We start from the raw sequence: 15,507 nt of genomic DNA on the forward strand, positions 1-15,507 counted from the left end.
ACTGGTCACTTCTCCTGACCCACATTTCTGTCAGCTCCTAAAAAACAGTTCAGAGCAGCCTCTTTTCTCACTTCAAAAGAGCAACAGGGGACGCTGTAAATGAAGAGGGAAGCCATTTCAGTCTGAAAGGGAAATAATGGTTCAGCTCCAGGGAATCAGAAAGGAATTAATAGCTTTGAGCGAGCAGCAAAACCGATATCATGTTGGGATTGAAGATTGAGATGTGTAACTATCGCTTGTTTTTCCGACAATTGAATTGGGAACACTTGCACTGTCTTTGGTGATGTGTAAACAAATTGTAAAAGGATGCAAACCACTATATGAAGATTTTATTTGCAATATGTCTCAATTATTAGTACTTTTCAGTTATCGCATTTGTTGTGTATTGATGAGCACAAAACAAACATGATTTATGGAAAGTACTAAAATTGAAGTTAGTTTAATAAAGATTATTTTCACATTGAAGATTGAAGAGTACAATTGCAAGAAAACATGATGAATAGAATCAAATTTGAGTTTTTTTTGGGTAATTTTCAGAAGAATTAAAGAGTACAATTGCAAAATAAAAAATTACTAAAATCTGCTTTATTTTACATCTTTGTTTAAAATGGTTTTTACATTGAGTATTGAGCCAGTACAATTGCAAAAACTAAATTTCAGAAAAATACTATACTAAAACAGATTACATTTTTATCATTGATTTTAATTATAAAGCATTGCATTTAATATATTTAATTGCAATGTACATTGTACAAGGTACTTTAGAGTCATAGTACAAGTGAATGGAAACAAAATTAAGTCAGAATTCAACAATACTTAAAATACAATATAATACAATAAAATGTAATAGAATGTACTGTATTAATGAGAATATATTAGTTTTTGAGAAACACTGGGTGCTGATCTGATGTGATATTTTTGATATTTGGCAAAAATGCATTAACAAAATAACTGCTTGTTTTGTTTGAGTTCAATAAAGCCCAACATTTTAACATGCCAGGTTTTGCTTTTAAAGAAGTTGAGATGCTGGACCACATGCAAAAATGCTCATGAAGATGCAGGAAATTGAAAGCTTGCCATTTGTGTCTTGTTTTTTTTTTATGGTAAGTACATTTATATAACTACAAAACAATGGAATTAAAATTATGTTTCCTCAATTTTACCAGGCAAAAGCATATAAAGAGAAAATACTAACTTTATAGCATCTTTTGGAAAGATGTAACCAATGAAGGCCTAGAGTGGTCTAAATGCTTTCTTTAATATTTCCTAAATGATGTTTAACAGATTCAGGAAATTTTCACAGTATGTCTGATAATATTTTTTTCGTCTGGAGAAAGTCTTATTTGTTTTATTTTAGCTAGAATAAAAGCAGTTTTTAAATTTTTAAACCCATTTTAAGGTCTGTATTATTAGCCCCCTTAAGCAATATTTGTTTAGAATTGTGTACAGAGCAAACCACTGTTATACAACTTGACTAATTATTATAACTTGATAAGGTAAGCTTTTCTTACAATTGCAGTCAATTTGTAGCAACATTAACATTTGACAAGTAAAGTTATTTTTATATATTCAACAGAAAAATCCAACTATCCCTTTAAAACCACAGAGATTCCAGAAACTGTGTCAATCCAGTGCCTTATTTGTCCAAGTTTAAATATTAAATTACTTATTCTCTCACATCACTCAACACCTTACAGACAAAGCAGAAACAACTTAAGAAAATATAATGTGTGTCAACCTGTTTCTGCAGGCCGTCCTGTTGACCTCACCTTGTTTTTTGCTTGTTTAAATCAGCTGTTACACCATATATCGACAAGTGTGTGGCTTTCCAAACCATGTCCAATCAATAGAATCTGCCACATGTTAATTCCAGCTGAAGTGCTGAAACATTTCAAAGATGTTTTGGTAAAACAGGAAAGCTCCAAATTAAGCTACAGTACATTTCAAGTAGCCTATCACACAAGATGGCATTAATGTTTGTAATGCAATAACTTGATTTTTCTTCATTGTTATTGCTATTTTGAACATTTGCAAAGCTATCCACAAAATGTTTTTTTTACAAGGTGTCTTTACAAGGTGTGGAATAAAGACTGAAACTACATATATCTATATATTATATTTATTTAAACTCAACTTGTATAATTAAATATGTGTGGAAAATTAAAGTTTAAAAATATATAGCTTTATATTATTTTCCTATAATAATTGAAGAATGAGAAGTGACTTATTGATTTAGAAATGTGTCGCGTTGCTCACATCTAGTCAAGTTTCTGTTCAAGGTTATTGAGCTAACAACTGAAATCAAGCCGCATTTATGGTGCCTAAAATCCAGAGTTGGCACAAAGTAAACTGAAAAATACATGACTAAACCGGTGTCGATTTGTCCTCCAATTCAAAAGGAAGCACATTTTGATGACAAAATATTCTATCATCAGATTTTGCTACCAGTGTATATTTGAATGTGCAGTAATGCGATATGAAGCTGTCATACCGCCCTAACCTATCTAATCCCTTACCCCAACATCAGAACCATTCAAATACAGTGTTGATAGCATAATCAGATGGGTAGGATAAAACGTCAGGAGACTGGCTTTGTTTTAGGCCCAAAGTCATTTAACAAACGCCAAAAAGCACGCAGCGCACCAAATTTGTTCTTTGTTTGTTGACGATCCATTGCAGGTCGCTTACTTGTTGGCTGTACAGTCATTTAATAATCTTACATTTACTTTATTTACATCCACATGCTAGTTGCACAGATTCTGTGCGCGTTTTACTTACAGCTATGGGTGACAAAAATACAATAATCCGATGCAAAAACAAACAATCCATCAACATAATTAATTAACGTGATCTCAAGAATCTCTGAAAGATCATCTTTCTGAAACCAAAATGTCTATAAAAAGATATGCTTTATGAAATTGTTCTTAACGTTTCTAATCATAACACTTAAGTTTTATTATCTGAAAGATGAATGTGTTATTTGAAACGGCTACACTGTAAAAAAAAAAAAAAAAAAACATGTTGTGCTATCTCAATCCAAATTTGAATAAAATATGGACACACCCAAAAATTGGGTTAAGTTTGGCTATATAAATTTAATTTAAAAAGATTACTTAGCAGTATGTTTAGTCCATATTATACCCATATTATATTTGGGTTGAAATAAAAGCATATTTTAGAATGTAGATATTTTGTAGTTCGGGTTTTCCAAATTTCACATTGTTTTTGCATATTATTTATATGTTAAAAGTCAGATTAAGAGATAAGTTAAATACCAATCATAACGTAGGCTATTTCGTTGCGCGTTTAAAAATAATACCTAATAACAGGCAATAGCCGCTGTATAGCCTAAATAATAAGTTGTTTGTTTTGCTTCATGAAAGGTAATCCTCTATTTTTAATATGCATCTCTGAAACCATGCAATGTACAAATATTTGTCACTGCCGACCACATCAGAAAGGTTTTTTCTATATGTATAACATTTTTGTCGTCACACAGCCTTAGAGGAAACAGAAAGCTTTGCTTGAGGACCATTGTCTGGACGGACGGAGGTCCCTTTTAACTTGAACTTGGACTTCTGGAGACGCTTCCGTCATCCTGTGGTCTGAGCGAAAGGGTGAAGCGCTATTTTAGTGGAAATTAATTAAAATTGGCCACACTTATTTTATGGTTTGAAGTATTATCAGATCGTGATTACGCTATTTAATCATCCAGGTTAAATATCCAGTCTTTACACAGCAAATTTTGAAGTGTTAATTTCACTCTCAAAGTGTGAAAATTAACACTTCTTTAGTGTTTATATAGGTCCACACTAAATCGAGTTAAATTTACACTTGAAAAAGAGTAAATTATTTTACACTTGCATAGTGTTAAAAAAAGCACTGCTAGTGTTGACTTTAACTCTCTGTTTTCCACTCACTTTCCCTATTTGCATAAAGTAAATATGTTAAAACTACACTCGCAGTGTTAATAGCTTAACACTAAGAGTGTTCATCTTAACACTAATAATATAGTGCTCATACATACCTAGGTTGATATTTAAATGTATTTTTAGTTATATATATATTGTTTACTGCATTACAGGACAGTTTGCATTGATCAGTTAAAAAAAAAATCCGAACAGTTTACCAGTTTAAACTTTTATTTTTAACAATGCATCTTAAACGCACAGTTAAACCAACATAAAATGTACAGCATTTTCAGTATCAAAAACTGTGAGAGTCTTAAAGAGGTGCTGCTTGCTTGCAAGCTTTGACAACACCAACACATTATTGTAAAAGAAACATTTAGTGTAAAAGCTTTGCACGCAGTTTCTTTACCCTGGGTGACTCACTGGTAGGTCCAACATCGATGTTGTAGACTGTAGTCTGCAGAAAGGTAAAAATGTAGACAAGGGCTTCCTCGTACGTCAAGTTGAACACATAGTCTTTAAAGAGTTCATCAACAGCACTCAAGGACCTGGTTGCTGCACAAGAGATGAGATGTTTGTCCATAACCACATAGAAATGGTCAATCCTCCCCTTGATCCTTCCTGATCTTAGGCGACATGGCTGGTGGCCCTTCCTCTCACTGAGATGGTCTTCAATGCTGGTGCAAGACTGCAAAAACACAGCCAAAAATATGTCATTAAATGCAGGAAACCAATTAGGAAACTTACAATTTTGTTAATGAAAACAACACAAAAAATAAAACAAAACCACCTTTACCCAAAGTGCAAAAATAAAATGTGTTCATGTCATTCATTGTGTAGTGTGACAGGGAAAAGAATTACCACAAAAATATGTTTATATATATTTTTGATAAACCCTCATTTCATCCAAGATGTAACATACATTCTTTAACAGCATTCAACTGAATGTATTGGCTTTTAAAAAAAAAGTTTCAAAAGGTACATTTTACAGCATCGCATAATGGTCTTAACAACCTTAATAATAACAATGAAAAGACTTTCGAAAATATTGTGAGTTTACCTTATGGAAATGCACAAGTCTTTCAAAGGCCTCTGTTGAACTGATCTTAAGTCTTCTTTCTCTCTGAAGGAGGTAGGAGATGCAGAAGGAGTAGGACAGATGACATCATTATCCCAGTCTGAATGAATGATGATAAAGTTATACGTATTAATATTAAAATGAAGCAAGCCCACATTCACACTTATAGCTCACAAATACAAAAGAAACCAAAGCAAATTTCAAACTACAAAATCCTTAGAAATCGTACCATTTTCAGATTCTTGTCCTTCTGCTGAATTAATAAGACAATGAAGTCTGGCAGTTGAAGTCAGAGATTTCGCCTCATTGATGATCCTGTGCTTAAATGCGGTCTCCCACCTCTCAAGCAACTTGTTGGATGTTTCAGCATTGAACAGGAGACTAAAGTCTTGAATAATCTAAGAAAGAAGCATATTAGATTAATTACAAACGGTTCCCTTTTCTGGATCGTAAAAATGTTCCTGTTATATAGATAGAAATATTTTTAAAATGCCAGTTACATTAAAAAGACTGACTGTATGATACAAATAAAAATAAAAAACACAAACCTTTAAACCAGGGGTGTCGAAACTCATTCCTGGAGGGCCAGTGTCTTGCAGAGTTTAGCTCCAACTTGCTTCAACACAACTGCCTGAAAGTTTCTAGTTTGCTAGTTAAGAGTTTGTGTTTAATTACAGTTGGAGCTAAACTCTGCAGAACACTGGCTCTCCAGGACCAAGGTTTGGGCACCTCTGCGTTAAATAATTAAAAGGGATGAACAAGTTTGTGTTAAGTACAATAAGACAATTTCTTACATAGCCTTTTGCGGAAAACGGGTCTCTCAGGCTGGGAAAAAGAGAAATAATGCCCAAAGCATAAGTCTCCCGTTGCTTGCACGTGGGGATTCTCCTAACAATCAGTAAAATATTTGATTAAGGACAGTACTTAACTTTTTACATTTTATTTATTTTTTTTTTTGGTTTAAAAAAAATCCATGCTTTTTTTGCATATATTTAATGAAATCTTACCCATGAATCTCTTTCATGTGACTGACGACAATATTAACCAGCTGCCGTCTAGTGCTGTGGCCCTTAAGTTTTTGTGACCTTGTATTCATCAAGTACTTCATCACCACCAGATTGCTTTCCCAATGCATCTTGAACAATCTGATAAAGTGACCAGAAAAATGGTTATACTTGTAAAATAATAAAACTGAATTAGTATATGATTGAATTAACCATAACAAAAAACATATGCATATACCTGTTTTGCCCTTTACCATCTACTATCAAGCAGCTGTTAGTCCTTGTCAATTGATTCTGCATTGTTCGCTCTGGGTCTTCATGATCTGTTGAAGAGAGTGAAACTGTATCAGTACATGTGCTGGCTGTTGATGATCTTGTGGGTGAAATCACTGATGGAGAAATGGAAAACATTATTATTAACCTTTACGTAATATTTTCTTTAGTTTACAATAAATTTATCTTATATTTCAACTTAATTTAAAACAATGCTGTACTAATAGCTTTTACTATACAACATCATCCTCAATGTTTTTCTACACTGTGGTTTTGACAGATTATTTTGATTAACCTTTCATCACTGGGCATCACATGAACTTAAGCTAAACGAACACCTGGCAAGGGTCAAGAAACATATAAAAACTCTTTATTTCTATACACACTCCACTGTTCAGTAAGCTCTTCTATGAATTTCTTCTTTTTACTTAATTCTAACTGTTTTGACTTATACTACTGTAAAACAGAGGCATTTTAAAACTGTCCAAATATTTATTGAATAATTACCCTCAGGCAGGCCAGCAGAAATATTTTCTTCCAAACATCTAACAGTCAAGCATAAATGTGGACTGCTGTCCATTAACTCGTGGAAGATCTCCTCTTCTACATTAGGGTCCGTGTCATTGAAAACTTGAGGATCTGCAGTTGTTGATAATCCAAATTTGCTTTTCACTGAAAAAAAAAAAAACATAGACTCAGGAAATGGTTATGACTTTAGTGAGCACAACTCTGACCAGCACAATCTTAACTTATCTTCACTGCGAAAACATTGAAATGTAAAATCAGTAAGCAATTTTACATATTTTTTCACTCCTTAATACAGAACTTTCACCAACATGATGGAAGCTGTTGAAAAATACACAATATATCACTTTATTATTAACAAGAATCTATCACAAACTTGACATAGTAAAATTAAATCAAGTTAATTTATTCATTTTCATGTTAAGGTGATACAGAAGCCGATGTTATTATGAATAGTACATATAAATAAAAAAGCACATTATGTTTTTCTTTTTCTAAAAATAGCTATATTTACGTTCTTTTTGTTTTTTTATTATGAAGGATTCTACATACCAATTTCTAACTAGTATTGTTAGCAAGACGTAGGCTATAGGAAAATTATACTTGTATAAATGCACATTACAGATTAAAAAAACATTTTTTTCACATTACACATTAATGAAAGATCTTCAAAAGTTAAGAGTACGTACAGTTCTATCTAAGCCAGCTCTTCATGCAATGCAATTGAACAGCACTTCAATATTAAATAAATAAAGTTACTATTCGAGTACTACCTTAAAGTCAACAATGAAATTTGCTAGGTAAACAATGGCAATAACACTCTGCTTGGGTTCGTCTCTTCTGAGCTCAGCATTTTTCGGTCGTTGTCAGTGGAGCTCAGCTCCACTTATAGGGAACACGTTACTCGATTCGCGCTCATCATCAGTTCTTTTCACAGCAGTTCCGTCTGTTACAGTTACTGAATAAGTCGAAACTCAACATACGGTATTTTTGAGAGGAACTGAGTGTCAGACAGGTTATAAAGTAAGCCATTTTAAGGATTGGTGCTTACCGGAGAAGCGAACAATTTCAAATGATTCAGTTCAATATAGTGAACTGGTTAGATTGATTCACTGAAAAGAACCGGTTAAAGAAGAATCATTTCTGAACTGGCTAACGTTATCCCTTCATGTCAACAAGCACGGCTAACTTTTACAGCGAATGTATTTTGTTTTTAAAGTATTATGGTCTGCAGGTCTGTACCTGTACACTTGAATCGTATAACGTTATTCACCGTTTAAAAGCACCGATGAAAGCGTGAACAGGCAGCCCGCGACTCCTCGCTGCTCGCGCCACAAATCAATCGCACTGAACAGTGAACATTATAGATAACGTTAGATTACACACAAAGCTAGGTTACGGTTCAGCTGCTGCTTTGCAGATATTTAAAACAAATAAACAGTTTAAACAATTCAAACGGTTGCATGAGCCATTACTGCCTATTTCTCATAATAGGCTCGAACTGAACCCGATTCAAATATAGGAACTCCTTAAAACTGTTAACTGTAAAATGTTTAAAGTTACCTTTGTTTTCCCGCTAAAGCAGCTTGTCTCGTGGCTCCAGATGTCTGTCGTGTATAAATTGACAAGTGGTTAGAACTTGAAATCTCGGTTAGAATATTTACAAATATTAATTTAACATTGAGAAACATAAAGCATGTAAAAATGTATTGAATATTTGTGGTTAAATAAGTAATATGACAGTTACCTGTTTGAATGCTCTCCATGTGCCATCCGCCATTAATCAAAGAGGAAGTAAGGTGAAGCGACCGGAAATGGAAACAACTTGTTTATAGTGTTAACTATGTTAACTCGCAGTATTAACCCTTACTCTGACCACAAGGGTACACTGCAGGTGTTTATGTCACGTAAATTAACACCACAAATAACACTTTTTAACTCAAAAAAATTTACACTGTAAAAACAACTCCAAACAACACTGGAAATTTTGCTGTGTAATAGCTGAAAAAATTGGTTTATTCACTACTCATTGCATTATTTTATTAAATCAATGTAATATGGTTTGCATTTTGTAAATATAAAAAGGCGTGTAGGTCAAAAGAAAGACAGATGGAAGTGTAACTATCGACTTTTTCCAGTCGGCCGTCAGGAGCACCAAATTAGAGCACGGATAATTGCAGTTAACACAGATTAATCATACTATATGTGCCCTCTTTTGTATAAATAAGTTCTTAATTTCTATGTCCTATAGCATCACTAAAAGATTCATATCAAAATAAAGATGTGATATTTTGATAACATGCAATTTAAAGGTTAATATTGGAAAACATTTTAATTAATTCTCCACAATCCCCAAAAACTATTACTGTCGCTCACTTTCGACGAGTTAAGGCTATGTCTTGTGTTGATAACTGGTAATTATGTTTTAGCCTATCACAGAATCTCATTTGTCATTCGCATTCAATATCGTGTAGGGTCGGTGTAAAATGTAGGAGCCTGCACGAGGAAATTTGGACTTTGTAAAATAATTTTAAAGAAGCACAGTTTGTCACGCATAAGTTTTGAGAGATGTATCGTGCTTATTTAATTTAGTTTTAAGATGTTGCTTCATAATGCACCAAAACAATGAAAGGATTTTAGGTTAATTCTATAAATATACAGTTTAAAATAATGCACTTTAGGCTTTCTAAAACTTAACATTCTCATAATTAACATTTATAATTAACTTAATGTATGAACAAGCAAAGAGTTTTCATTGAACAATCTATGTTTCCAAAATGTTGCTCGTGATGCTTCAACCTTTGTTTGCGGATTGTAATGGTAAAAGTGTTACTTCATATACGTTCCCAATTAGACACATTTGAAATGACATAAATTGTCTTAATTAAAAATATTTTGGTCGATGGGATCATTTAGATTTAAAATCAATTTGGTAGTCTAATAATTTGTGTAAGACGATGAGAACTAGTCAAAGAGCGTTCGTGTTGGTAGAAAAAAGACTGCTCTACTTCTAATTTGCACGTGAACTCAAGAATGTTAGTGTGAAGTTCGTTCTTGTCTGTCTAGACGTATTACGACCCTCTTTGTCTACGTTTCCACCTTGACCTTGGATTTCCTTGCAGCTGGCTTTTAGACAAGGAGCTACTTGCGCAAAGTAAGTGTATTTTATTCTTAACTAATTTTAAATGAACTGCAATTGTAATGTTTTTGAAGCATAACTATGAAACTAGCGAAACTAAGTGAATTCGTTTAGTTTCGACGTTACCAAAAGAAGCGTAATAAGAAATTACTCGAAATAACATAAGTCCTGTTGAAAAATCTCGATCTCGAAATTGGAAAAACAAACAAATAGCACAGAGAGGTGTAATATTTTTTTACTTCCTTTATTCAACAGACATTTTTTACTTAATTCTAGAATCAGAATCAGAATCAAAAAGAGCTTTATTGTTGGGTTTGCACATACGAGGAATTTGTTTTTGTGACAGAGCTTCTACAGTGCAACATAATTACAGAGACAGGACAATTAATAAATAAAAAGCAGAAAGAAGTGAATGCAAAATATACACATAGACAAGTGTATGTAGAGCTATATTACTATATATTCCCTGTTAAACACATCATACTAAATGCTATAATTGCATGTTTAGTTATTTGTATTGCATCATTTGAAACTGATATATTCGTATGTATGTCTAAAGACACTCTGCCTGCTATAATATAGGCCGAAATTGTTGGCATTATACGTGTTAAGTTGCGTATTTTAAAAAGCGAAACGGTTCAAACCTAATTATAGTTCAAAAATAATAATCACCAATAAGAAAAGATATTCTTGAAACAATCTAATACTGTATCTGCAGCATTTACATAAGTAATTTATTTGTTTTTACAATAATTATGAAAATGTTGCATGATATGCACCTGCAAGCCCTCAAATTAGTTCTTCTTTTAAGTCTTGAGTGACTAAAGGGGAGAGAAAGTTAGGTCTACTCGTGCAAGAAATTCCCTCACTCTCGCTCTCTTGACATCATTGTCAGTAATCTGTCGTTCTTAATAGTGAAAGACGTTTGCGTTTTAGCGGATGCGCATGCGTGCGCTGAGAAAATTAGCTTGGAAGTGAGGTGTCAGTCTAGGAGTAGTCGAGTTTTAAAAAGCATCGACAACCCATGACCATGATTTCGCCGATCCTGCATGGACGCTGGGCGGACACACTGATTTACGTGTAATGAGAAAAAAACCTCGAATGAAAGTTATTCTCATAAAACCATGGAGGGACTGAGCGGGAATTGCCCTGCCTCTCATTGCAGGGATTTTATCTCGCACCCTGCGCTGGGACGCCACTCTGGGAGCCTCGCGAGTCACCAGGGCACAGTGTACCCGGATATCACGACACAAGATGCCGGCCGGCAATTCCCTGCGCCCCAGGCCTCGTCGGGGACTTCACTGGGCTATGGATACGCATTCGGGAGTCCATATTATGGATGTCGTCTTTCCTACTCTCACAACGTAAACTTGCAACAGAAGTCATACCATCCTGCCGAAAAATACATGGAAACAAGCGGTGCGCTGCCAGCTGAAGAGCTTTCCAGCCGGTCAAAAGAATTTGCTATTTACCCAAGCTTTGCCAGCTCTTATCAAACTGTCCCTGGCTATTTGGACGTCCCAGTTGTGCCAGGAATCAGTGCGCACCCAGAATCCAGGCATGAAGCGTTGTTTCCTATGGACAGTTATCAGCACTGGGCACTGTCGAACGGCTGGGATGAGCAATTGTATTGTTCTAAGGAACAAACACATTTTAACCACCTATGGAAATCCCAATTTTCGGGTAAAATATAGATCAGCGAATATTATACAATTTGGCATTACTATATACATGTTTGAAATTTTCATTTATACTTGTAATGTATATTAACTTTTAAAAACTAAGGCAGTCGTGCATTGTCCATTAAGTGATATTCCTTATGGTAATGTAAGGCTTAATTGTATCATAGTGACTTTCTGTGACAGCTTTCTAACAGGTGAAGGTTTACACGTAGCCAATCTTTTTTCCAAATTCGAAGTAAAAATTAATGTTATTATTATTATTAATAATAATAATAATAATAATAATACAAAATATGCATTGACAGTTTTGGACGTACATTATTCCTAAAAGAAATATTCATATTAATGGTGTTTATAAACAATATCACTGGGGTAAAACTATATTCAGTGATGTAAGGCAAATATAAACCAACTCAAAAGAGAGGTTTGTTGAAGTTTATTGTGGATGGCACAAACAAATGCCGAAATTAAGCATGTTCAGAGCAGGATTAGAAAACGGGGCTGGGTAGGCTACTGTTATATAAAAAATAAGAAATAAAATATTTACATGTGGTGCCACTGAAAATCCACCAGGGATTTTTTATAATAATAGCCTTAATATTAAGATATAAATACTAACTATTAGTGTATATCTAATATTATACATAAATTGCATTATTTAATAGTCGTTAATCTCCCTAACTAGTTGCAAGTGTATATTATTAATCAAAACTAAAGTTGTAACTTAATTTATTCTGTTATTTATAATCAAGCATACAGGTTGCCCTTGGTTTACCTTAGCTTAAGTTCATGACGCTGAGGTTAAGCGAAAAAACTGTTACAGAAATTATTAATCTGGAAAGACGTAAATGATTAGCCTAATTGATGTAAATCCAAACAAACTCTTTTCAGTGTATTTAGTAGTCTAAATATAGTGAGGAAAAGTCCATGTTTTTTGTTCTTTAAAATGCATCATATAAAACTGGTTTTGGCTTCTTAAAAATAGCATTATTTCCCTCAGGGAAAGCTTATGGACAAAAAATGCACTTAATCTATTCCTTTTTATAGAAATAAAGAGGCAAAACAAGAATGCATCGTGACTGATGATTAATGGACCATTGAGTCTTTTGACATTTACCTATGCTCGGTATCAGGTCAACATTTGTAAATGATTGTTGGAGTTTGACTTCCTCACTTAAAACAATTCCTTCAGTCGAGCGTAAACCCTACTTCCGATCCATTTGAAATTATTTCCGAGCGACAAAAACTCAAATTACATATTTATATATCTACATATATACTGCACTGAAGCTAATAAATCCATACACTCTAAAAAATGTGTGTTATATAAAACAGAATTGTGATCAGTACCATTTACTCCAAAAAAACGTCGGGTTATTTTAACCCAATTTGATATCTAACCCAACTGCTGAGTTAATTTTTGGTCATTGGGACCAAATTTAACCCGGTGTTTGGCTTAGTCCATATTTTACCCAATTTGGGTAGAAATAACCCAGCATTTAACCCTATTGAACGAGTCCCAATTAGGCCTAACTTCATGGTGGGCTACTTGGAGAGAATATAGGCAATATCAAATCATATGCATTCTGAGATGTTGTTCACTTCTTGAATTATTTTTGCAGATGTGGTGCCACACCAAGCCGAGATGAACGGCTACCGTCGCGGTCGTAAGAAGAGGGTACCTTACACTAAAATCCAATTAAAGGAACTGGAAAAGGAGTATGCAGCCAGCAAGTTCATCACCAAAGACAGAAGAAGGCGCATCTCCGCCACAACGAGTCTCTCCGAGCGCCAGGTGACCATCTGGTTCCAGAACCGACGTGTTAAGGAAAAGAAGTTCGTTTGTAAATCCTCAAAGTCAAGCACTAACATGCATTCAGTTTGATTATTTTCGGTGTTCTTTGGTTCGACAAATTCATCAAGGAATTTCTTTTTATTTAAGTGGGCTTAATAAGGCCTAAATATGACGGCGGCGGATCCGACACAGACCTATGCATCGATAAGGTCCTGCATTTACAGATGTAGTAGACCTAAGCTGCAGTAAGAAATGAGTTTCCAGAAGACATTCACACATGAATCGCTTTATAATATTACTGTTTTTTTAACTCCATGTTGTTACAACTTTCAACCTTTCTGTTGGTACTGTTGTTGTTGTTTAATGAAAAAGAAATGGAAATTGTTTGTTAAGACTACGATGGAGGCATAGTTTTAACTCCATTTTAACTTTTAAAAAAAGTTTTCAATTCAAATATAGTAATATGTATGTCAAAATGTTCGGTTATCAAAACGTAATGTCATCCATGAATTGGTTAATATTCATCTGTCAATGTACTTTTCCCTCGTGGTGTGTTTTCTCAATTTTATAGCAATGGTGTCGTGTTTAAAAACGATTTAAAGTATTTAGGAGCTGAAATAAAGCTTAGCGTTAGGTTTGAACACAAGAAAATCACACACTTATTTCCCCCAATATTAAACTGTTTGTGTTATGTAATTTCATTGTGAAGTTTTTTCTATCTTGATTAAGTCAAAGCTCAAATAATGGTCCACTCGCAATGCAGTCAAAAATATATTCAGAAAATACGTTCAGTGACAAAGCAGTACCCTAAACCCAGCCGTCTTTGGCGGATAAGCAAATCGTACTAAATTGTACCAATTGAGATCGTAAGAATAAGCCACTAAATCAAAAAGTCACGAATTGCAGATCGTGTTATTTCTTGAAATAAGTTTTTTCAAACGTTATCCATTTTATTCTGCAGTCTTTTAAAGCAATGTCTGCTCATGGATAGAAATGTTTCAAACCGCACCACAAAATGCACATGCTAAGACTGCATATATAACTAGAGTGCATGGACAGTATAGGCAGGCCAGTTGGCCTATAGGCTACATATTTATTACGCATTAATTGCTAAAATGTAAACACCAATCAGTGTTTGTAAAATGTTTGCTTTCAATCATTTAACACTATAGCTTCTCTGTACTCCTATAATGTCAACTTATTTGCTACATATGTCTGCATGTTACATTTCTAAATTAAATGTACAGGATTTATTACAAACATCATCTATTTACAATACTTTTCAAACTTCAAAATGTTTGTGTGTGTGTGTGTGTGTGTGTGTGTGTGTGTGTGTGTGTGTGTGTGTGTGTGTGTGCGTGCGTGCGTGCGTCGTGCACCACGGGTAACACGTACATTGTGTATTTTATTTTTAATTCTAATTCATTCTACTTTTTGAACTGAAATTGTTTACATTATGTCAGCTCATGAGAACATTTGATGTTGTCAGTCCGTTTCTGCTTTGTAAAGTGTGTGAATGCGTGTGAAAAGTGTTCACATGTAAAACATCAAATATCTATTGTCAGTCAGTTTTTATAGAACGGAATCAATGGATGACATTGCCCTGGGTTTAGATGGGGTTAGATAGGCAGGGCCGGATTTCAGGATTTATGCAAGTTTCACCAAGTCTTTTTAAGACTGTTATGAATGAAATTTTAGACTTGAGGATTTTTAATATTTTTTCCCAACATGACTTTTAAAAACTTGTTTAAATGTATACATAGCAGACTGTGATATTCTAAATAGAGTTTTGCTAAAAGTTTTATTGAGAGGTATTGTTGGTAACTGGATGCGTGTTGGATCGATTGGGTATATATAAGCAAAGGAAAAAGAAAACCCATTAAAATTATTTAAGACCTACAAGACAATATTTCAGTAAAGCCTTTTAGGCCTATTTTTAACACATTTTAAGACTTTTAAGACCCAACGGACACCATGGAGTAACCTTACTATGTCACATAGGCAAAATACATTTTTGGGCCCCCATTTATAATTTTGTCTATAACTCCTGCCCCCGCTCATAGGTCTATGAATTTTTGTGTGCATGGTTCTCTACATGTT

At 34.1% G+C, this 15,507-nt stretch overlaps 3 protein-coding genes across 10 annotated transcripts in view; 1 reads left to right on the plus strand and 2 right to left on the minus strand.

The window, feature by feature from the left end:
* The window catches only part of calcoco1b (calcium binding and coiled-coil domain 1b), a 57,267-nt gene that overhangs the window by 36,016 nt on the left and 5,744 nt on the right, over positions 1 to 15,507 (minus strand). The gene's annotated exons all lie outside the window — the stretch shown is intronic.
* On the minus strand, positions 4,125 to 8,592 carry zgc:174719. 7 transcript variants are annotated; one of them, XM_073915389.1, is made up of 9 exons: positions 8,539 to 8,592; positions 8,355 to 8,398; positions 6,774 to 6,938; positions 6,232 to 6,316; positions 5,997 to 6,134; positions 5,784 to 5,877; positions 5,219 to 5,387; positions 4,972 to 5,089; positions 4,125 to 4,599 (listed from the first exon to the last, which is right to left on the minus strand). In XM_073915389.1, exons 3-9 carry the CDS (start codon positions 6,844 to 6,846, stop codon positions 4,539 to 4,541), a joined length of 738 nt encoding a protein of 245 aa, XP_073771490.1. In that variant the 5' UTR covers positions 6,847 to 6,938; positions 8,355 to 8,398; positions 8,539 to 8,592; the 3' UTR covers positions 4,125 to 4,538.
* Positions 10,924 to 14,101, plus strand: hoxc13b (homeobox C13b). The gene is given in 2 exon segments (NM_131546.2): positions 10,924 to 11,613; positions 13,235 to 14,101. Coding segments are annotated over 2 exon segments (822 nt in total). The 5' UTR covers positions 10,924 to 11,054; the 3' UTR covers positions 13,498 to 14,101.

Source organism: Danio rerio, chromosome 11 (genome assembly GCF_049306965.1).
Source record: "Danio rerio strain Tuebingen ecotype United States chromosome 11, GRCz12tu, whole genome shotgun sequence".
Classification (NCBI taxonomy): Eukaryota; Metazoa; Chordata; class Actinopteri; order Cypriniformes; family Danionidae; genus Danio; species Danio rerio.

What these genes read in the sequence shown, in the direction of transcription:
- zgc:174719 (XM_073915386.1), bottom strand. Translation starts at nt 6,957, where the DNA reads ATGTTTTTTTTTTTTTCAGTGAAAAGCAAATTTGGATTATCAACAACT. An exon ending in CACATGAAAGAGATTCATGG is followed by an intron (nt 5,878 to 5,996) that starts GTAAGATTTCAT and finishes ACTGATTGTTAG; the next exon opens with GAGAATCCCCACGTGCAAGC. An exon ending in GACTTGTGCATTTCCATAAG is followed by an intron (nt 4,600 to 4,971) that starts GTAAACTCACAA and finishes GTGTTTTTGCAG; the next exon opens with TCTTGCACCAGCATTGAAGA.